At 37.2% G+C, this 23781-nt stretch overlaps 1 protein-coding gene across 3 annotated transcripts in view; it reads left to right on the plus strand.

The window, feature by feature from the left end:
• MON2 (MON2 homolog, regulator of endosome-to-Golgi trafficking) overlaps positions 1 to 23781 on the plus strand; it is a 73351-nt gene that overhangs the window by 34277 nt on the left and 15293 nt on the right. The window contains exons 12-29 of one of the 3 annotated variants that reach the window (XM_054399606.1): positions 421 to 653; positions 1971 to 2052; positions 2755 to 2936; positions 4167 to 4279; positions 4867 to 4971; positions 5218 to 5298; positions 5384 to 5457; positions 5532 to 5622; positions 6848 to 6949; positions 9738 to 9848; positions 10710 to 10885; positions 14554 to 14716; positions 15212 to 15505; positions 16225 to 16423; positions 17788 to 18416; positions 22001 to 22144; positions 22684 to 22701; positions 22963 to 23091. In XM_054399606.1, the coding sequence (XP_054255581.1) occupies positions 421 to 653; positions 1971 to 2052; positions 2755 to 2936; positions 4167 to 4279; positions 4867 to 4971; positions 5218 to 5298; positions 5384 to 5457; positions 5532 to 5622; positions 6848 to 6949; positions 9738 to 9848; positions 10710 to 10885; positions 14554 to 14716; positions 15212 to 15505; positions 16225 to 16423; positions 17788 to 18416; positions 22001 to 22144; positions 22684 to 22701; positions 22963 to 23091 (2926 nt within the window). Of the gene's footprint in view, positions 1 to 420; positions 654 to 1970; positions 2053 to 2754; positions 2937 to 4164; positions 4280 to 4866; positions 4972 to 5217; positions 5299 to 5383; positions 5458 to 5531; positions 5623 to 6847; positions 6950 to 9737; positions 9849 to 10709; positions 10886 to 14553; positions 14717 to 15211; positions 15506 to 16224; positions 16424 to 17787; positions 18417 to 22000; positions 22145 to 22683; positions 22702 to 22962; positions 23092 to 23781 lie in introns of all 3 variants that reach the window. The other 2 variants (XM_054399605.1, XM_054399607.1) reach the window with 2 other exon arrangements.

Raw genomic sequence — 23781 nt, forward strand, 5'->3', positions numbered from 1 at the left:
ACTTGTTCTGAACTTGTCCTAACTATATTCACTCTATCATGACTTTCTGACCTATTTCCTCTGTTGTTCCTTTGTTGTTCCACTTACGTTCTTCTGAACAAGTTCCGTTGCAGGCTTTAAGTAAAATAATAAAGTAAAATAATTAATTCAGTAACACTTGCTTGTAGGTGCTAATTAAAAAAAAAAATATTTTCAGATCTGAATACTGTAGGGTGGATTTGTACCCTTTCATGTAATATTTTATTTAGTGGCTCATTTACTCTTGATGACTTAAGATGTTTTTTTCTTGAGTTGCTATAAATACTGAAGGATGGTATTTGGGGCCTGTTTCTACTTAGCATGCACTTGGAACCTTGTCTTTTTGTTTTGAATCACACTGGTGCTGTTACACACTTACTTGTCATGTTTTCAATTTTTTAGTTTGGAAATGCTGGACAAAGTAGAGCCACCTACAATTCCTGAAGGCTATGCCATGTCGGTGGCATTTCACTGTTTACTGGATCTTGTCCGTGGTATTACTTCCATGATTGAAGGAGAGTTGGGAGAGGTAGAAACAGTCGTTCAAGCCACAGCAGAGACAACTGCATTACCAGCACAGTCTTCAGAGCAGCAAGACTTGCAGTCTGTGTCTGACCAGTCAGAGAAAGAACTAGGTATTTGAAAATGCAAACACTATGTAAAATACAGCAGTTTTACATGAAGCAGGATTAAAACAGTTCATGCTTTGTTGCTTACATTTATTTCTAAGTTGCATATGCAAACTTCTAATGATGTGAGGTTTAATAACAGTAGTCTCCCAAAAACTTAATACTTGACTGGATGTACTACTTCTGTCCTATAGCACCTTAGCCATAGACTCCTTATGGCCTATTAATGCTGTTTTACATGTATGTATAGTGAATGTGAGGGAGAGATGACAGGCATTCTGTTCTCCAGAATTATTAGTCTTCCTTCCTGTGTCCTTAATTCTGCTTGACTCTGAGATCCAAGTTCAAAAGAGACAACCTAAGAGAAATGTGGCAGTTAGATTTTTCTTCTAAAATAGTCCGATTTCTAGTAACAGGATAAAAAGTGCAAGGTTTTAATCATAGAATCACAGAATGTTAGAGGTTGGAAGGGGTCTCCAGAGATCATCAAGTTCAACCCCCCTGTCAAAAGCCAGTATCACCTAGGGTAGTCTGCACAGGAATGTATCCAGATGGGGTTTGAAAGTCTCCAGAGAAGGAGACTCCACAACCTCTCTGGGCAGCCTGTTCCAGTACTCCATCACCCTCACTGTAAAGAAGTTTCTCCTCATGTTGAGGTGAAACCTTCCATGTTCAAGTTTGTATCCATTCTTTGTTCCTTATTACTGTGCACCATCAAAAAGAGCTCTCCATGGTTCTGCAGGCCCATGCTGTGCACTGGCCCCCAGGCTCTCGGCGTAGTAGCGGGAGGGTGCTGTGGGAATGATAGGAGAAGGCAGTAGGCCTGATAGACCTTTTAAAGTTTTAAAACTTTAAACTTCTAAAAATTTTTAAAGTTTTTCCTATTAAATTAAAAAAATGAAACAATATAGAGAATTGCAAATGCCAGGGGAGAGTATTTTTCCATTGCTGCTAAATTTCAATATCTTGTCCCACATTTATGCACTTCTGAATTTTTATTTTTTACAGACAAAGATTAAAAATAGTTGTATATGTAAGGGTTTTTTCCTTTTTTTTTTTTTTTTAATTGTTGGGGTATCGTTTAGAATAAGCATTACCGTGGTGACATCTTTTACATTAGCAATGTTACCTTAAATGCAGCTGTTTCAATGGTACTGGTGTGAGTGTGCTTGTTTATGCATATATATGTGTCTTTGTAAACATACATGTAAACCCCACACTTTAAAAAATGCAGTAGCAATCATTTTGATTGTGAATTAATTTAAAGTTATTAAGTAAAATACTGTGTTTCTGCTATCGACAAGTATATGTATTTCTTTCAAGTTAGCAGAGCTGTCTGGGAAGAAATGGTGAATGCTTGTTGGTGTGGTCTTCTGGCTGCTTTATCCCTCCTGCTTGATGCAAGGTATTTGGTCTTTCATTTCTCTCAATTTTTCAAAAATGATATTCCTAGCTATATTTTTGCTGACTTTTATACTGGTCAAGGTGACAGTTGCATGACAGAGTGTGGTTTGTAGCACCAGAGCAGACAGGTTTGTAGGTTAGGGATAGCTTGACTGCATGGGGATGTGTTAAGAGCAAATGACACAAAAGTCTCCAGAAGTCTCACATCAGTCTTTAATGTACTTAATTATAGGACAATTAATTAAATTTTCAAAAGCTTGCATTTAGGCCATTATTTTTATTCCTTTTTGTTTTGTCTAAATGTTTCAACACAGTGAAGTGAGCCTGCCCGTGTCCTGATTACTGTTGATAAGCGACTGAATAGTATCTTGGTACTTGTTAGCAATATGCAGTCTTTGAAGTGGAAAAACTTGTTTACTAATAACTTTGGTAACTCTTTGAAAGAGTTTTTTTGGTTTTGTTTAAATCAAACACCTTTAGTGCAAAATACTTCCTGATAGTCTCCTTTCCCAAATCATTCAAAACTGAAGACTGGGTTTTTAGGAAGTGGTTCTGAAGAATTTTGTTCACTGGTGGTGCTTTCTCTTCAGTATTTAGAGTGTTGACATGTTTAAAGTTTATGTTCTCGTTGCTTTCAGTTTTGATTAGCTGCCTGCTTCTGTGCCTTGGATTAATTCTTCCTAAATGATGTGTGCTCTTTCAGCACTGATGAAGCTGCCACTGAAAACATTCTAAAAGCGGAACTGACTATGGCTGCACTTTGTGGAAGGCTGGGTCTTGTAACATCAAGAGATGCTTTTATCACTGCCATTTGCAAAGGATCCCTGCCTCCTCACTATGCCCTTACTGTATTAAACAGCACAACTGCAGCTCTGTCCAGCAAATGTAAGTACTTAGGTTTTCCTTAATTGTGTTTTCACACATTGTGAACCCCAAATTTCTCTGGATGTGATTGTAAAAAATATGTGACTGTAGTATTTGGCTATACTAAGTTATGTTAAAATCCTCAGACAGGATCTAGACCACTGTCTTTCCAGAACTGGTAGGTCTTGTAGCATCTGCTGGTTATCCACCTAGTCAATCGAAAACTTACTGAATGCTTGGCATGTTGGAATTTTGTATTCAAAGGATATCTGTCTGTCATCTCAAAGATCTGTCAGGATACGTAATTAAGGCATTCAAATTCTGAAATGGTCTCTAGCCAGCTCGGATACTTACGAATTGGCTAGAACATTCTGCATTTGTGGTGTACTTCAGTCTTTTCTACGGTTGTCTAGTGATGGTACTGCTTACTGTGTAAATGGAAGGTCTTAAATTCTGAGCTCTGTTCAGCTTGCAAGAAGAGGCTTTCTACATTCTGAGAGAATGTTGTAATTCATGGAATATGCCAGCTGAGAATGTACTCTGTTTATAATTTTGAGAAGGAGTTATATACCAAGAAATGCAACTGCATGGAGAATATTCAGATGGATGTAACATTAGACCTCTTAGTAGATACTGAAAATACCTTATTCTGGAAACAAGGACCGGCACCTTTACTCCAGCCCATAAGCTAAGCGTATTATTAGATCTTAGGTCAGTAAAGCAGTATGTATGACTGAGCTACACAAATCTCTATGGAAATGAATCAGTAAACTGAAGTTATTTTATGGAGGTTAGTCTTATTTTTATAGATGAGTTATAAAATGGATGTCCTGAAGCCCTGTATTGGGGAAAAGCATCATGACATAGCATTTATGACACCATCATTTTCTGAGTACATAATTATAATAGTAGCACACAGTGATACCATTTAACACACCATTACCACAGAAAACTGAATTGAGACATAGTGTAATGCTCTCATCTTACTGCAAATATTTAACTCTCAACATAAAATGTATTTATTGCAAGCAATATCTAATAGTTAGTGAGAGGGAGTAATTACTGGGTCCTTCAACTCTGTAAGGCAATGACATGATAATCTAAATATAACTAAAGGTCTCAAAGTGAGTACCTTAAAAGCGAATGCTGTGGAAAAAATTGTCTGGAGCATGCTTGCCACAAGGTGGTTGCTACTGCAGGTAAGTACTGGATTTTAAATTTAGATTGCTTTTCTTTTCAATTTCCCTCCAGCATATTCCATTCAGGGACAGAACGTTCAAATGATCAGTCCTTCAAGTGAGTCTCATCAGCAAGTTGTAGCCGTAGGGCAACCCTTAGCTCTTCAGCCACAGGGAACGGTAATGGTAAGTACAAGTGATCTCATCCTGCTTAACTGCTTCTGTTTGCGTCTCAGTGAGTCTCAAAACGAGGCAACAGATAAGCAAATAGTACTTATCTGAAGTATTATCCTGAGCTTTCAATTTGGAGTAGCTTTGGGCAGCAAAGTTCTCTGACTTTAAAGACAACTTGTTTTGTGCCCAATTCTTAGCTCAGCAGCTCCCATCCCTTCTGTTTGGAAACCCTGTGGTCTCAGCTCTGTTATGGGCCTGTGTGTGGAGGTTCACTTCTACATGGGATTTTTGTTTTGGTTTGTTTTGGTTTGTTTTTTTTTTGTGAGAAGATGCACTTAAAGCTGGAGTACTTGAACTTGTGTATTTGATAATGTGAATCTGGGAAGAAAGGGCAGTGATCAAGCCATATTTAACCCTAGCAAGATAAAACTTCAGAGAAAAAAGAGATACTGAGCTACTTCTGTAAAAAAGAATGTTTTACCATTGCAAATAAAATGTAATCTTTAAGTTACTTAGCAAAAAGTTGCATGTTTCTTAGAAACATTTTTATTGTAAAATAGTAAAAATTGTGTGGTCCTTTGGTTGCTTTTTTTTTTCAGCTGACTTCAAAAAATATCCAGTGTATGAGGACATTACTTAACTTAGCTCACTGCCATGGAGCTGTTCTTGGTACATCATGGCAACTTGTGCTGGCTACTCTTCAGGTATAACAGGAAGTATTTATGCCTTGCTTTTATGCCTTGCTCTTTTGCCATAATTTGGTTTTGAGCTTTTATGTAAGCAATAGAAGAACCTTTGATTCAACTCATGGGGTACTTTGAATTGCCTTGAGTAAGTGCTGTAGCATTTCCCCTGAATTCTGGAAGGCTGACAGCTAGCCTGAGTACAATGTTAGTTTCCTCTCTGCTTGGAAAGGCTTTTCTGATGAAAATGATTCTTTTGTATTTCAGCATCTTGTGTGGATTCTGGGACTGAAGCCTGGTGTTGGGGGTGCATTAAAACCTGGAAGAGCTGTAGAAGGGCCTAGCACAGTAAGCACGATTCTCTCTATAATTAGAGATTATGCAGTGTTTCTCTGTTGCAATTTATAAGATGCATTTCTGTCTCTTTTTCAAGGTTCTGACTACAGCAGTTATGACTGATCTGCCAGTTATATCCAACATACTATCAAGGCTTTTTGAAAGCTCACAGTAAGAAACTTTATCTGACAATTAAAATAGCGTGTATCAAACTTGGCAGTGTTTTGATGGCTGTTATTTTTCAGGTACCTTGATGATGTATCTTTACATCACTTAATAAATGCCCTTTGCTCCTTGTCTCTGGAAGCCATGGATATGGCCTACGGCAACAATAAGGTAAGAAAAGAGTTCTTCATTTTCTTTCTAGATGTTTTTGTGAAACAGGCAGAAGACTTGTACATTTATCCTTTTTCTATTTCTAATATTAAGACAGTAATACATTTGATACTCTAGACTAAAAAGTAAATTATGAACCAGGAAATGTTTTGTTTATTATGGTTCGTAAGGTTACTAAATTCTATGAGCATTCTCATTGTGTTCCTGCTGTGGCTTTAGTTAACTAAGGAATGTCATTTGTCTCTCTGAATCATGTTGGTGGTGGATAAAACTACTTAAAAGCCCTCGTAATTTCAGAGGTTAGGGATTCTGAATAGCATTTTCTGTGAGCTGCTCAATGTTCTTTTATAATATACTTCAGAAAAAGCCTGCCAGTTCAGATATTAACACCCCTCTGATAATTCATATTTACTTGTGAAAATGGTAATACACCTGTCAGCCTCAGGACCTGTAGTCAAGAAAGATTAAAGGCCCTGTGCATATATTCTCCTAGTTATAATCTAATCCCAGAGGAGATGCTCTGGAAAACTTTCCTTGATTTATTTCACTAGAGATAATGATGACAGAAAATACATTTATAATATTACAGCAACAAAGAGTGATTTGAAATCAACTGTTTCTAAACACAAACTCTGTTTAAAATGAGAACAAAAAATTATCAGAAATGGGAACAGAATAATTCCAGTGCAGCAGCCATTTTTACTATATGTTGATTAAAAAAAAATAAAAAGGGGGAATTTATCAGATTCCTGCAGGGCATTTATGAAGCCAGTGAAAGATGGAATATTTCACTGAAGAATCCTTATATACTTTGTATAGTTTGTTCATATATAATTTTAATTTTAAAAGCTGTGATGAGAAAAAGGCTATTTTGCTAGTAAAGTGTGTTACAAAACTGATTGGAGGACTGTGTAAAAATGAGAGTTTTGAAAGGAATATCAGTGCTCTGGTGGTTGTCAAAAGTTGGGGATAACAATGTAAGAAATTTGACAGAAGTCTTCATGGTGTGCTGTTGCTACCCCCTTGTGGCCTCTCGTGAAGTACCGCAAATGCTGTGCAAGCTTCCAGCCGTGCTCCCGAAGCTGCTGTAACAGCATTCACAACCTACGAAACTGTATTTCAGTGTGATTAGTTGTATCTTAACTTGTATGTTATAGTGTAGCAAAAGGCTCTGACATTATCTGGCTTCCCTCAAGATTATGTGTTTAAATTCTGTTTTATTAAGGAACCTTCGCTTTTTGCTGTTGCTAAATTACTGGAAACAGGACTAGTTAACATGCACAGGATTGAGATTCTTTGGAGACCTCTGACTGGTCATCTTCTGGAGGTAACTTATTGCTTTCATCAGTTGTGCTAGAACCTAATTTGTATTAATGAAGGTCTTGTGAAAATGCATTTGTAAAGTGTAATTAAAAACATACTGAATTTTTGGTTCGTGCACTATTTTTTTGCAACTTGATTGCATCACAATTTGAATTCAATTTATATATTCTAGTATTTTGATCTCTTGTTGACCTTGTCTTTATGGTGCTATCCATCCTTAAAATGTTTAAAACAAAGCAATGTTTAAAACGATCAATTTATTATACTTCATGTATGAGTTATAATTACAGTAAATTTAAATTTAAATTCTCATAGTACATAGGGCGATCTTAAGGTACATTTTTGTGTCCTTACCAGAAAGATTGAGGCTGTTAGATTTACTAACAAACACTTTATTTGTTTAAAAAAGTTTAAAGATAACATTTTGAATGGTCTTATCAAGAGAATACTGTACCAATACAACAATAGATGTCATAATCTCATTTCAGTTTCTTAAGTATTTTAACTTCAACATGAAAGATCCATGAAAGAAAAAAAAATCTTAAATACTGAATTTTAAACTACAAAAGGTGACAGAATATAATCATAAAGTTTTGCTTCTCTACACAGATATGTAGAAGAGTGAAATGCCAGAACAGGGTTTGATTAAAGTGGGTGAAGGACAAAGCTTTTCTTCCTCATTTTCCAGAAAGTATCAGACACTTCCTTAGAACGTTATTTCAAACAGTATTAAGGATTGGCTGTCTCTCTCCTTTTCTATGGATATCATCTCTGCATAATATTATATCTAGGAGAAAAAGATTGTATACTTAGGTGTATGAAGACTTAAATCACAGACATCTCTTTCTCTTGCCTTTCCCTGTCCCACCTACCCCCCTCCAGGACAAGGTTTATCATCCATATCTTGAGACTTTGTCTTTTTATCTAGTAAGCAGTCTGTTTCAGTCTCTTATCCACTGTGGGTATTTGCCACTGTTTTGTAGAAAATACACAGTCTATTTCAGTTTCTTTTGAAGTACTGCCTTATTTCCTTTTAATCTTAAGTCACTGAGGCACAATAAAGAAGGAGAAACCACCAGCTGTAAATTCAATTAAACACAACCTGAGGGAAGAGTTTGTTCCCTGTCTCTGGAACCGATTATCTGGTTAGATTCAGAGCATCATGAAGTAGTTTAACTTTTCTTTTTTATATAAGGTAATAGAAATATAAGTAATTCAGGAGGGCAGCTACTTTGTGCCACCATTTTTTAACGTTAAGCTGGCTCTTCTGCATTGTCCTCCTTTTCAGTTTGACTAGTGGCTGATAAGGGAATAGTCCACCATCCAAAACCATCAGCCTTCCTTACGGGGCTGCCGTGGACTTAGATGGTGTGTGAATCCAGAATCAGAGCTGTGGCTGGAAGGGTGGATGGAAATAATTATGGAAAGGTGTCCTAGTTTTGAGCCACAAGCTGCCCAGGGCAAAAGGACAGAAAAGATACTTTACCCCTTTCCCAAGGAGTAAAATGAAAATGCTTCACACAGGATTAGAAGTTTAAATGGGAATTCTATTTACAAATATATACAAAAGGTATTCAGGTAAAAGGAGTACATTCACAAATTAGGCTCGATTTTCCACCTGCTCCTACCAGACCAAAACTTTCCAGAGCCTTCCTAAAACCTCCCCCAGACTCAGCCTCAGCAGGCCCAAGAGCAGCCAAACTGCCCTCTGCCCCCAGCTACACCCAGGTCTACAACACACTTCAACAGGCCCAGCAGTGTAGCTGGAAATTCACCGCTGGCCAAGAGAAAAGCTCTCCCCGACGAACTATAAAGATAAGAGTGTGCATCCTGACTGGGGAGGAGAGAGAGATTTGGCTGTACACTCTCTTAAATAGAGAAATATGGGAAAATGGAATAGAATTACAGATTACCTTACCCTGGGATGAACTGCCCACCCCCCTGGGATTCTTAAGCCTCTGGAGGACTTTTCTTTGTGGTTATATCAATTAACTCCTGACTTCCCTTAACCTACAGCAAGAGGTCAACAAAACAGTAGTCTTATCTCACCTGTTTGAGAGTAACATATCAAATATGGGAGTATGGTTCATACTGGATATCTGTGCAGTGGGTTTGCACAATGTTTTTAATTTTTCTGTTCTTTAAAAAAAATCAGCGAACCTGTCAGGTTTAGATAATAAGACAGAGAAAGGAAAACATGTTTGAAACTTCAGATGGAAATAATGTTTGCTATTGTTGTGTCAAGCCTTTGAAATATTGGAGTGTAAGGCTTATTTTACATTCACTATTTAGTTACTTTTTGTGTTTGAAAATATAAAAGAGCAGACACTTTCTGTGTTGGCTACTGTCATGCTTCTTCACTTGATTATGTTCAGCAGTGTGTGAAAGATGAAACTTTCAATTTTATAGTAGCTTAAGGCTAAGTCGAACCTGAGGTTCTCAGGCATTCTTTGAAGAGTTGTTTGGTGCTTTTTAATCAGTTGTTATCTGAATTAGCAGTTAGTATATTCATTTTGGAAAGTGTATTGGCATGAACTGCTGTGGTTTTCATTATGTTTCCTTCTGTGTCTTTCACTGCTTCCTATTGCTTCCTTATTCAGAAGGTATGTCTATTCATAAGATAAATATTTGTTTACTGTTAAACCTCATTTTTATAATTTAGAGATTTACTTATTTTTTGCTTAAAATATTATTTTAATGTTCTATGTCAATTCTAATATAATCATTGTTACATATATTCAAATATTGATTAAATAAAAGGGACTTTAAACAAAACATCGCTGTGTTTTCAGGTCTGTCAGCATCCAAACTCCAGAATGAGAGAATGGGGAGCAGAAGCTTTAACTTCTCTCATTAAGGCGGGGCTGACATTCAGCCACGATCCTCCATTATCTCAAAATCAGGTAAAGTAACTTTAAGAGCATCTGCTTTTCTCCTTTCCTGGAACTTAAAATGAACATGAAATCAAAATCTTCCCCAGAGGAACTTTTCTACAGTTCAGTGATTAGGAGGAATTCATAAAGCAGCTTCACTATTGAGTTTATAAAGCCTACAGCTGTAATGTTCAGATGTAACTGTTGAGAATCACCTCATGCATTCTAATGAACTCTCTTTCCTTCCTGTTTCAAATGCGTAACAGAGAGTGATGATGTTCTCATATTGTGCCCATTTGTTACAATAGATTATGGATCACCCTAATGACTGCAAAACAATTCCAAAATGTCTAGAAATACACATGTGATGTGATAGCAGTGAAAAATAAACTTCCAAACCTTCTAAATCAGTTATTTTGATCCATTGTTAATAAAACATTGTAATACTTTTACTGAGGTTCAGTGGGTAGATTTGGTTTTTTTTTTCAACTTTAGTAAGAAGCTCAGTCTAGCCCTACTGGGTGAGCAAAATGTTGCATGGTGGCTTTTCTGCAACTGTGACAGACAGCTGCTTTCTGAGGGACCTGGAGAAAACAGGTGGTTGTGGGGAAAACAAACAAACCAATCCCCACAAACCAAAAAAACCCCCATTAATAACAACAAAACCCAAACAAAACCTAACAAAAAAAGGTAGATTGCTGCTGTGAGATCCTTTAGAAACAGTTTTTTTGAAGGGCCAGTCTGACATTGAATTTGAGAATTTAATAAATGAATTACTGAATTAATTTAATGGATATTCAGTTGGTATTATGTATTTTTACTTATACATAAAAGTAATTAAAGATCAGTTAAGCTTTAGCATCTTTAATATGCTTTATTGTTTACTTTTAGAGACTGCAGCTGCTTTTATTGAATCCACTAAAGGAACTGTCAAACATTAGTCATCCTGATATCAGAATCAAGCAGTTGGAGTGTGTGCTACAGATTTTGCAGAGTCAAGGTGACAGCTTAGGACCTGGCTGGCCATTGGTGCTTGGAGTCATGGGGGCAATTCGAAGTGATCAGGGGTAAGTGGTGAAAATAAAATTTTAAAGTCATGTAAGGTAAGAACAGTAGAAAGAAGTCTGATTTTATTTTCTTATTTTAATAGCCGTTTTTGGTGGCAGCCATAACGTTCATTGTAATTTTTAACTTATCACTAATTTTACTCAAAAAACACCTTTTTTTTTTTCTTCCCTGTAGCACAGTTTTATTTTACTGACTTAAATCTTCCTGAATTCCAGATTATTGTTTCAGTCCACCCTCTCTGTGGTCAGCATGCAGTATACACTGAGGAGTACTCAGTACCAATTCATTTGATCTTAACCATCTGTTGGACACATCTCTCATGCTTGCAGATAATTCTGTATGACTTAGCTGCTCTGTTGTTCCTTCTTAAATCTCTCTGGGTAGTCCCTAGCTTGTGTCATCTTCTGAACACACTCTCTTTGTTGAAGCTTTCCTCCCTAAATGGCTCTTGGTAGCACAAGGATGGAATATGCTGTGTAAATCCCTTGACTAACTAACACAGCTGATTCGTACTAGCAGAGGAGGAATATTAGTGAACTGGTCCTTTTGCCCACAAGGGAAGGTTAGAGGTGAAATTGCAGGGTGGTGTTTTTTTGAAATGGGAACTGAACTGAACATATGAGCCTGAACTGTTACGCACTGGGAAAGATACCCACACACTTAGACCATATTATTCCTTCTTTGGTGCTAATCATCAAATAACTCTGGTGGGTGTCAGAAGAATTCAGCTTGGCATATCACTCTTTTTGCCCCACCTTAGTTTCAGTCCCAGTATTTGCTTGCACTGGTGGTAGTACTTGCCAAAATCCCCCAACATGTTGGCATTCCTGGTTGTGAGCATCCTCTTTTTGGTAACCATGGTTCCTTTGGTACCTGCTGTTTCTATAACTGGTGCAATGTGTTCCGTGATCCCTACATGCCTTTTGATTTTCACTGGATAGGAACCAACACAGACTCAGTCTCAAGACAGTCGTCAGATTTCTTTATATCTCAAACCTGTACCTCACTGACAGATGTTACTAAGATCCTGTGTTATATTTTAGTCTCCTCCTACAAAGCATATAGGATAATCTGCTTTCCTTCAACTACATAGCAGTGCTTCCACACATCATATCAACTACAGGAGATAAAAAAAAATTAAGCATGCCTCCTTTATCTTGGGAAAGAATGGAGTTTCTCACCTCACAGTTGTGAGCACAGGATGCAGGCACTGTTTTCGCTGTATACTTTAAATATAAACTTTCTGATCATGTGGCTTTCTTTACAAGTGTCTTCTCTCTGGTTAGTGAACATCCTGGATTTGAGGACAGAAATGCATTTACCTTCCAGGAGATCTTGCCAGGATGCTAAAAGGTGCTATTTTGAGAGCCAGTGGTACTTCTTGACTGCATGGTACTAGCCTGCCAAACAAAAGAAGATCTGTCTTTGAAGAATTTTTCAATGGGATGCCCCTGTTTCTTTTAAAGATAGATAAAGCCCTTTATGATCTAAAGTTTTTGAGCAAAGCTTAAGTTTTCTTGCATTTGTATTTTGCTTTTTTGGAGGCAACTTGTAACATTAAGGACAATTTCACATTTTGAAGAGTTGTATTGCTGTTGCTACTTGCACAGAGGGCTTTGAAACCTTTCTCCAAACACATATCAGTGTGGAACATCAACTACTAAATGAATGCTTTTGAATTTGTTCTAGTGGTCTCTCATTTGAAGATTAGAAAGATTACTTTCCCTTTAACTCAGTTCTTCAAAATGAGTTGTGTAACTCTATTTTCATTTCCTGCCTCATTCCCTTCTAAGAGTCCTTGAAGGCATACACACACCTCTGGAACTTTGTAATGGAGAGGGAACTGCAGCAGTTTTGGGTGTGTTTCACTTTATAGAGTTGCTGTAACTAGTACAGGATCCAAGTAGTGTATGAGCATTTCCTCCATGAGTATAGCAAAGATAAATCCTTTGATTCTATGTGGCAGGGTGGATGTCTCTCTGCAGTATGCATCATAATAGAGAATTACTAGTTATTCCTTTATTTTCTTAGTGAATTTTCTTGTGCCTTCTTCTGACTTCCATATCATCTTGGCTGTTTTGACATAGTGGAAATGGCCTACCTATGACTTTAATTTTTATTTAATTGAAAAATTATTATTCTATTTAGGATTCTGAAATATGTAACTGACATCTTTGTATTCTAATTTTTTTCCTGGGATATATGTTCTGAAGGAACAAATGTTTGGTACCGTAAGGATTAAAACCAAAACCCAACCTATAATGAAATTTAAATGCAGCTTCACTATTTCATTTCATCCATGCTCCACTGCTTCTTATGATTCCTTCATTTTAAGTCTCAAACAAGGTTTTGGTTATTGAAAGCTCCTTCCCACAAACCTGCATTTTTGTTTTATGTTGGCATTCAGACTCTAAAGGCAAAATACTTACTGAAGATCTATCTAATGGCAGATAGTTTGAAAATATTTTTGTCTAACATAATACAGTATAGTAAGAAGTGAGACTATCGTTTACATTAGTTTGCATCTTTTCTAATAATATTTAAAAGACGTTTTGCCTACCTGTTTGGCATACTTTCAGTAATTTCTATCTGCTGATACAAGAAAGTGTTCACAACATCTTACTCTTTGGAAGATTATCGTGCTTAAACTTCAGCTTTGTTTTGTCTCTTGTGACCTTTTTAGAACGTTTTAGCTGACGTGGTTGAACTAAGAAGTCGTAGAACTCTAGAACAGAGAAGTGGGACTTTGCTATATAAAACTAGCTCAGGACCACTGGAGAATCTGAACTTCTTGCTGAACTTCACTTGGTAGTTAACATGGTCTACAGTACTACAGAATTTGAAGCTTCAGCTTAATGTATCTCCGTGTATGCAGCCCGGAAAGCCAACCGTATCTTGGGCTGCATCAAGAAAAGTGTGGCCAGCAGGTTGAGAGAGGTGATTCTTCCCCTCTACACTGCTCTCGTGAAGACCCACCTGGAGTACTGTGTCCAGTTCAGGAACCACTATTACAAAAAAGATATGGATGTGCTGGAGCGTGTCCAGGGAAGGGCCACAAGGATGATCAGAGGGCTGGAGCACCTCTCCTGTGCAGATAGATTGATAGAGTTGGGATTGTTCAGTCTGGGGAATAGGAGGGTCCAAGGAAACCTTATTGTGGCCTTTCAGTATCTGAAGGGGGCCTACAAGAAAGCTGATGAAGGACTTTTTAGGATGTCAGGAAGTGATATGACTAGGGGGAATGGAGCAAAATAGAAATGGGTAGATTCAGATTGGATGTTAGGAAAAAGTTCTTCCCCGTGAGGGTGGTGAGACACAGGAAGAGGTTGGCCAGGGAGGTAGTAGAAGCCCCATCCCTAGGCTGGATGTGTCTCTGGGCAATATGATGTAGTGTGAGGTGTCCCTGCCCATGGCAGGGGTGTTGGAACTAAATGAGCCTTGAGGTCTCTTCCAACCTGACAGTGGTGTGATTCTGTGATAAAAAAAATCCAAGTGAAACACTTTAAATGTTGAAAATTCATCTAAAAAAAACATTAAGTGGATTTTAATTTTTTTTCCCTTTTTTAAAAATAATGCTATTTTCTGAGATATTGTATTCAAAACATTCCTGTGCTCTTGAAGAAATTTGAAATGAGTGTGTGTTTTGTCTTTGTTTTGTTTTTTTAAGAGAGTCCTTAATACGGACTGCATTCCAGTGTCTTCAGTTGGTTGTGACAGACTTTCTTCCAACAATGCCGTGTACTTGTCTACAGATAGTTGTTGAAGTTGCAGGAAGCTTTGGACTTCACAATCAAGAGCTAAATATTAGCTTAACTTCAATTGGTTTGTTGGTGAGTTTTATGTTAACTTACAGTGATGCTGCTTCTACCTTTCATTTTCTTTTGTTTATGAAAGTTAATCTGTAGTCAATTTTGCAAAGGAATGCCAAATCCTGATTTGTTTTTGGTTTTTTTGTAAATTCTTACTGAACTTCCATGCTGTCATTAGGAATAGTATATAAATTGAGTGAGCAAAATTTTTCTTTAGTCTGCATGACTCCAGGGTTAGTTAAATAAATAGTATTATATTGTAACCATGTTCATCAGTGTCCTAATGCTTTCCTTCACTTTCTAGTACTTCATGTGTAACTGAGGCCTAAAAGCTGAGGCTAAGGAAAATACTTTCTGCACCTTGCTTTATGTGCTGCTCTTATTCCAGTAGTACTATCTTGATATACTTTGCAAAATACTTTTAAATGTTAAAATCTGAAACAATTTATTTCGTGATCATTAAGAGCATTATAATGTTTTAATTGTACAACAGCATATGTTTTCTTTATTTTGTAGTGGAATATTTCAGATTATTTTTTCCAAAGAGGTGAAATAATTGAAAAGGACCTAAACAAAGAAGAAGCAGTGTTGCAGAAACAGGCAGAAGAAAAGGGAGTAGTGCTGAATAGACCTTTTCATCCTGCACCACCATTTGACTGTCTTTGGTTATGCCTCTATGCCAAACTTGGAGAACTGTGTGTGGATCCCCGGCCTGCAGTTAGAAAGAGTGCAGGGCAGACATTGTTTTCTACAATTGGTGCTCATGGAACTTTATTGCAGCATTCCACATGGCACACAGTAATATGGAAGGTATGATGTGTAAGCTTCCACTGAAGGTTTTTAAAATCGCATTCACATTGTAATAACCATTGATGTGCTATTTGACTAGATTGCTAAGACATTTTAAAGATAACGCATGTTGTGACAGAAGTCCAGTTTCTTGGGGTTTGGGGGTGTTCTTTTACACTCCTCTGGCCCTTAAAGCCTCTTACGAAGTGTAGTTTTTGTATCTTGATAATCTCTTTATGGGATTAAAAGGCTATTCCCTTTCTTACGAGGATGAATGACTCATTTCTGTGTGCAAAAACATGGAGATATGTGAGGGTCATGAGATTTGACTGATTGGATATTAGATTCAGTTTACTTGGCACTCTATTGTCTCTCTTCTTTAAAGGATATGTCAAATACCCTCTTCTAGATAACAGTCATGTTGGTTGTGCTTTATGGAAAAAATCAGGCTATAGATGGGTCTGCCTGTTGTACCCAGTGAAGTATCCAAGTGCAATGAGTCTAGCCTTGTATTGCTAATGCTGTTCTTAGTGGTTTCTAACCCTTCTCAAGGGAACATTAGTTGGCTGATTCTTATTCTTAGCTGTAGCAGAGACTGTTTAAAATGAGGGAGTTCTCAAGGAGACACAGAATTTGTGTCCACTTGAAAAATTACTGAGTTTTGCTATTTCACTGTGAATACAACTAAATTGTTTGAAAAGTTCCCTTTCTCCACCCCACTCTTTTTGTGACAATTTCAGGTCTTATTTCACCTCTTGGATAGGGTTCGAGAATCTTCTACCACAGCTGACAAAGAGAAGATTGAATCAGGAGGAGGCAACATTCTTATCCATCATTCAAGGGACACAGCTGAGAAGCAGTGGGCTGAGACATGGGTATTGACACTGGCTGGAGTTGCAAGAATATTTAACACAAGGAGATACTTACTGCAGCCTTTAGGTAAAATTTATGGTTTAAAGTTATTGATGGGTGCAATAGTAAACTTTCTACTTTTGTGTATTTTTCAAGTTAAAGTACTGGGCAAGAATGTTAATCTTAGCTTAAACGTGCATCTTACCTTAAATATGATTAAAATTCTGGAGTTTTTAGTTCATGCTCCTTAAAGCCAAAAGATTTCAAGTACCAATTTTGTCTTCTATATCATGGTGCTTTAGATTAAATTTTGCTAGCCAGAATTTTGGGTGACAAAGAGCAGCCTGATAGCTTATAGTTTATAGCAGCCTGATAACAATAGGAATTTTTCTGTTATTTTGGTTGTCAAAACATACATTTCCTCATGCCTTTCTAGGGCTATACACTTGCCTGGAACTGTTTGTGGCATCAGTGTGTCGAGTTTAACAGTGCTCTTAACAAAGTAAAGAGAACTCATTTGTGAAGTCAGTGAAGTATTAGATGTTTGCATTGTTCAATTGTATGTAATAAGATTTTACACTAGTGTGGTAAATTACCTAATGTTTAATTCCTGTAAGGAGAAAGTGAAAAGTAAATGAGGAATGTATAGCTCACAAAGAAAGTTACCCATTACACTAATACACGTTCACCATCCCCTAGTATGCAATTAATGTATCTAACAAAAAATAGGTTGCATATTATTTAATTTTTGGTTATTTGTGATACAGAATCAATTCATTAATAGCTACTAAGAGTATTTCACAGAATCTGTCATTTGCAGAAATGTAGTAGATTTTAAACTATATTAAACTTGAGTTAAAACTGAATAAAAAATGAAAAGATTACAGGGCTACTTTAATTATTCAAACTCTGTAATTAGTGACATAGAAGATCGACGTTTAAGGCTAAATTTAATGAAAAACTCAAACTCCAAAAATAACATCTTGCTCCACAGTGTAATTATCAGATCATTTTAAAATCAGATCTCTCTAAATGACTTGCATGATTATAAATTTGAACCTTAATTCCTCATACACACCTAACACTTCTTGAAATCAACAGGCATCTGGTATTTGTAAGAAAAATATTAGTTTCACTATCCTGAATGGAAAAAAAATAAAAAGGTATTTTTTGATGAGATATGGCTGGCTTTTTTTTTTTTTCTTTACAAATTCAGCATACATCTCTTGTTTCACTCTTCGTATTTGTGTGTTTCTCAGTCACATTCTTTCTGATTATGGCTGAACTTATATGTTCAGAAAGTCATTCAAGCCGTTGCCTAACCTCATGAAATTTTTCTGTGTTACCAAGTACATGAACAGCCTTTTAGCGACAGTGTGGGTGGGAAGAGGAACACTAAGCCAGTTCTGAGTTGATTTTATTTCCCCCCGCCCTCTTGTTTTTTAAAATAGGAGACTTTTCCCAAGCCTGGGATGTTCTTCTTGATCACATCCAATCAGCAGCACTCAGCAAAAATAATGAAGTTTCCTTGGCTGCACTAAAAAGCTTCCAGGAGATCTTACAGATTGTTTCTCCTGCCCGAGACTTGGAGAAGCCTGATACACCACCTGCTATCAATGTTTCAGTACCTGTGGTCGTAGGTACAACAACTGCCACTAGCCTTGGCAGATCATTCATGAGAACTGACTCCATAGGAGAAAGAATAGGAAGATACAACGGAGCTGAACCACCTGTAGTAACGGATGAAATTGAAGATTTGAATCTGTGGTGGGCAGCCTGGAACAGCTGGTATAGGATTGGTTCAGAAAGTACAAGGCCTCCACTTACCTGTGATAAATTGACTTTCATTCCCAGCCAGCCTTTTCTTACAGCTTTAATTCAGATATTCCCAGCTCTTTACCAACACATCAAAACTGGTTTCAGCATGGATGATCTCCAAAAGCTGGGTGTCATTTTGCATGGTGCTGTTTCAGTTCCAATCAGTTCGGATGCTTCCCCTTTTATCCTTCCGTCTTACACTGAAGCAGTTTTGACAAGTTTACAGGAAGCGGTGCTTACAGCTTTAGATGTTTTACAAAAGGTAATAATGTGACTTCAGATGTGTGGGGAAAGGTGAACTGCACTGTCTTAATGCTTCTCAGAACTAGTGAGGTGACTTAACTGAAAAAATCAAGTTTAGAATTGCGGTGTACTGAATTAGAACAATCATAACTCCATTCCTGGTACAACCCAGGTGCTCTGCTTTGAAAGGAATGGTGGAATCTTTATGAAATGCACTTTTCCTTAATTGCAGAAACACTTTCAAGTGTAGTGCTGCGTAGCTATTTACTTGTCTGTCTAATGTTAAAGTATCATGGAGATGGAAATGGACAAATAGTCCCACAAACAGTATTCCTTTATGTTGTCCCAAGTGCCGCCATAAACAAAGTCTAGCAGAAGAGTAAGTATGAGAACTCTGAGTTCTTGCAAAACATCAAATGTAAAAAATTCTCTGGCAGACCAACTACCTTCTTGTCTTTTGTTAATGATCAGTAGTTTGAGGAAAATGCTGGACCTCTTGAAAAATTTTTAATTCTTACTGTAGAACTCATCTTCAGAGTGCACCCTTCATGCAAGTGAACCTGTGAACAACAAATCAGGATGCTCTTTTCCTGGATAGTTAAAAAAAAATATTCTTTTTTTTTTCTGGAGTTGTATCATGGAGTTGAAAATGAATGAGATTGTGCATTTGTATTAAGCACTGCTTTAAAAAAAACACCCCTCAAAAAAACCTACTTGAGAAATGTCAGAATTAAAGCTCTCATGCCCTTTGGGCTTTCATGTTATGACTACATGGTCATACCGTCCTGCTCTCAACAGGATCCTGCCCCATTTAGCTCACAGAACACATGGTACCTACTAAATAAGCAGTAGTTCAGTATCTTGTTTTCTTTTTGCTTTGTGTGGGTTGACTTATACTTACTTAAACCCCACAAGCAAGGGAAAATCATTGTCTTGTCATTCCTTTAGTTTATGTTCATGAATGTCTTTTGAGAACAGAGGTTTAAGATTTGAAGTTGATATTAAATCTCAGTTTTGTATATGGGGATATAAATAGCATGAAGTTGTAATACCAGTCTGCTAAGCCCTGCCCAAGTCTGCTTTCTGCCCTTTCGCATGGTTTTTTATACTCTTGTTCTTGTCAAGATGTTAAACTGCAGAGTGCCTTACAGCAGAAGTTTCTGAAACTAAAGTACTCTGACAATTTTTATTACAAACAGTGACCTGTAGGGTGTTTTATTTTGAGTTTTGTGTTTTATTGTTGCCTATTACTTCTTAATTTATAAATAGTTCTTTACTTAGGTATGTAAATCAGTGCACTTAATGTAGTAAAGTACTACTCTGTTTTGTATGCAGCTCTTTAAGCTACTTTCAACATCCTTCTTCACACACTTTGCTGGGCTGTTTTTGAGTTAAAGTTAACTGGTGTCAGTCTGAAGCATAAACCTCTTTGAAAAGCGACTCCAGTTAGATGAATTTTCAAAACTAAATGACCTAGTAGACTGGGTAGAAAATACTTCTATTTGTAAAATAAAGTTTTTACCAGAGTTTCACAAAATGTGGTGAGTAAAAAGCTATTCATGCACTGCTTTTGTTCACCAGTATAGAAAAACTAGCATCTGAAATTATTTTCCACTGATCCTGAAATGAATAATAACAAAAATTAAAACGTGTATTAGAAGGGGTATGGTTAGTAGGTCGAGAGAGGTTCTCCTCCCCTCTCTACTCTGGCCTGGTGAGGCTGCATCTTGAGTATTGTGTCCAGTTCTGGGTCCCTCAGGTCAAGAAGGACCTCAAGGAACTGTTTAGTTTAGAGAAGAGGAGACTGAGGGGTGACCTCATTCGTGTTTATAAAGATGTAAAGGGTGAGTGCAAGAGGATGGAGCCAGGCTCTTCTGGGTGATGCCCAAAGACAGGACAAAGGGGCAATGGGTGAAAGTTGAGGTGTAGGAAGTTCCATGGAAACATGAGGAAAAATGTTTTCGCTGTGAGGGTGATGGAACACTGGAACAGGCTGCCCATGGGGGTTGTGGAATTTCCCTCTGGAGATATTCAAGACCAATCTGGACGTATTCCTGTGTGATCTGCTCTAGGTGATCCTGCTCTGGCAGGGATTTGGACTGGATGATCTTTGGAGGTCCCTTCCAGCCCCTAAGATTCTGTGATTATAACAGTGTGGAGTGAATGGTGAATGTATTTTGAAGTTTTGCCATTACAGATGTTAAGATAGTCTTCTGTGGGTAATTAAGTTACATCTATGTAACAGTTGTCCAGGGGGTTGTGAATGCTGTTCCTTTCTAACCCATGTGTTGGTACCCAAAATTATTTTCCTGCCTTTTCTAATAGCTATGTAATCTTGCATTAACCTGTTAAAATTCAGTGCAGTGACTTCAGTGTAGCAGTGAAACTGTTTACAGGGTGTTGAATATATCAGCTATTAACCTTTTAGTCTTCTGCCACACAGGGAAGTATCCAGGGTCAAAGCATCTTTTTCAGAGTTAGTAGAGTTTTGAACTTGAGCATCAGAAAAAGAGTATGGCTTTTTAGGAGTGCTGCAGTATATTCATGATGTTGATTAAGCCTTTTGAGCATTGGATCTGCTTTTTGAATAGCACGAAGATGAAGAAAAGGGAAAGATGGGCTGTCCATGATTCATGGAGCGGTCTGCTGCAGGTTGTGGATTGCCTAAAGGTACAGATCTTGGGGTGATCTAGTGGTGACAGTACCTGTAGCCTTTGTTTCCTAGCCTATCATTTGCCACTGCTCATGACGCAGCCCCGTCACAGAGGCTGCAGTCAAATAGCTTTTGGAATCTTAAGAGAGTTCAGCCATAGCTTGTCTTGGATGATCTGTGGTTAATGAAAAACGGATTTGATTCCTTCCCTGAGAAAAATGACAGTACAAGCATAAGAATCTTTTTGTGTAGCTTTGAGAGGAGAGACTTTGGGAGGAAAAGCAAGCTGTTTAAAATGTCAGAAAAGAATTGGAGTAACTTCATAGCTTCATTGTATCTGGCTTTGAAAATAAATGCCCCAAGATTGCCTTAGGATTTATATTCCAACAGGAAATCATTAGCCTGTGACAACATGGTATTTCATTGACACCTTCTAAATACACCCTTCCTGAAATGCTTTCCATTTTAAAGCAAGATTATGAGTTTCAGCTATACCAAAACCCCATTTCTCATTTAATTTATGGTCCTTTCTGTAAGACAATTTTAATGATGTAGAAAACCTTATATGAATTACTTCTGAGACTTAAATATTCCTTGAAGTAGAACTTAAAGAAGATGTGGCTGAGATAAACAGACAGGACATATATAACACATTTTGCTGTCATGTCAAAGTAGAGCTTGTAAAGAAAAGATACATTTTATTGGATGAAATGAGATAGCTGTATTTACTAACCTCTATATGCTCAAGTATCTTGCCACTCAATTTACTTTAACAGAATAAAAAGACCTTACTTCTCTTAAACTGTTAGAACTATACGCTGTCTTTTGTACTGCATGACTTTGCATAGTCTTATGGGAATTTTTCTTTAGGAGCTCCTTGCACTGATGCAAATTTTTGAATGCGAAAGCTCAAGATAGATATGAAGCCTTTGTATTTTCTTTTGCTATAGGCTATATGTGTTGGCTCAGAAAGTATGCAGATAATGTATCCTGCAATCTTCGACCAGCTGTTGGCCTTTGTAGAATTTTCCTGCAAGCCTCCACAGTATGGACAGCTGGAAACAAAGCACATTGCAAATGCAAAGTATAATCAGGTAATTAATTAGAAATACTGCTTGTTTCACTTGGGTGGTGAACCCAGTTCATCTTTGGATAGAGGTTGTTTAGCAAGGTACATTTATTCTATCTGCAAAAACTTCACCGTCTATATTGTGTAATATGTTTGGTTGGGTATTTTTTTTAAAGTGCTTTTGTTATTTCATTTGGTCTCTTTGAATTCTACTTTGCTTTTATAGTTTTTGTTCCTCTGTGTAGGAAAGATCTTGCATGGACACCAGATACAATGAATGTATCTGAATTTGTCCAGTGAATTCATCTAAAATGATGTCTTTCATGTGATACCAAACTTCATAGAGAGGCACAATAGTTTTCAATGCAGAAAATCCCCTCAAGCTGCAAATTTTTGAATTGCACGTTGAGAAATAGGACTTGGTTCATTAATTCTTTTTCTCTGTGTACTCTGCTGTTCACTAAGCATGAGTGTCTGATTCAGTGTAATCGAAGAGGTAACTATTATGTTATGTATTAATTCTTCTTATTCTATTTGTCCTGCAACACAATGGACTCACACTAGATACAACTATTTGCACCGGTGAGTTAAATTTCCTTAAAGATTGTTGTAATGTAGTTGTCTTGCCTAGACTGCAACAGTTCTACTTAAATGTACTTTACTTCAATGTAGAGTACATTTTCATACTGAGACTACATTGTATTTGCAGTTTTCTTGCTTGGACCATATTCTTAGCAAACTTTGCATGCGTTAAACAGAGTTCAATGCAAAACATGCCTTTTCTGTTCCTTAATTAAGATGTTTTCACATATAGTTCAGTAATTCACTAATTTCTTTTCCTAGGCTGAATGGGTGGCGTTGAATTATGTACCATTTGCCGAGAGATCATTGGAAGTTGTTGTGGACTTATACCAGAAGACAGCTTGCCATAAAGCTGTGGTAACAGAGAAAGTTCTTCAGAACATTATTAAGGTAAAACTTTATCCTTCATGTGCTCTGAATTTAATGAGCTGATGTTGAAAATAATGAGTTTTATTTTGCACCAATGCTTCCAAATTCTTTCTGGTAAGCTTAAAGCTTAAGTAAACAAATTGTTATTTTATGAAGATGAGTAGCGGGTAGTAATTTCTTTTGAAGATGCAAGGCTATTGATTAGGCTGTATGTACTGATCTCTAGCTGAAGTGTTGCAGGAGTACAAATGTGCCTTTAAGATGGAATTGTCAAACTCTAAACTCTTTTTTTGATGGAATTATTATGGGGGGAAAATGTATGTGACCTAGGTTTGTTATGACTTTGATGACATTGAGTTGTTCAGCAGTAGCCAAAACACTACAGCACTGCAAAACACAGCACTAGAAAGATGCTTTGAGGAGAATCAACTCCAGCTCAGCCAAACCCATTACAACAGTTCAACTTTTGCATATTAGGAAAATTTTTAATTTAGTGACGATTTTTTTTACTGCGAAAGCATTTGAGATAGCTTTGTGGGAATGGGAGCAAACTCTCCAGAATGCACTGATGAGAACAAACTGCCTGCAACCTGTTAGATATTAGGAAAGCCCATTTGTGAGACTTGGCAGAAGTGGTGGATGGCAATGCAGAATCAAAAATAGTGTGTGGTTTCATAGTCTATTTGATAATGGATCAACTCTAGCTTCTCA

This window comes from Indicator indicator, chromosome 3 (assembly GCF_027791375.1).
Source record: "Indicator indicator isolate 239-I01 chromosome 3, UM_Iind_1.1, whole genome shotgun sequence".
NCBI lineage: Eukaryota > Metazoa > Chordata > Aves > Piciformes > Indicatoridae > Indicator > Indicator indicator.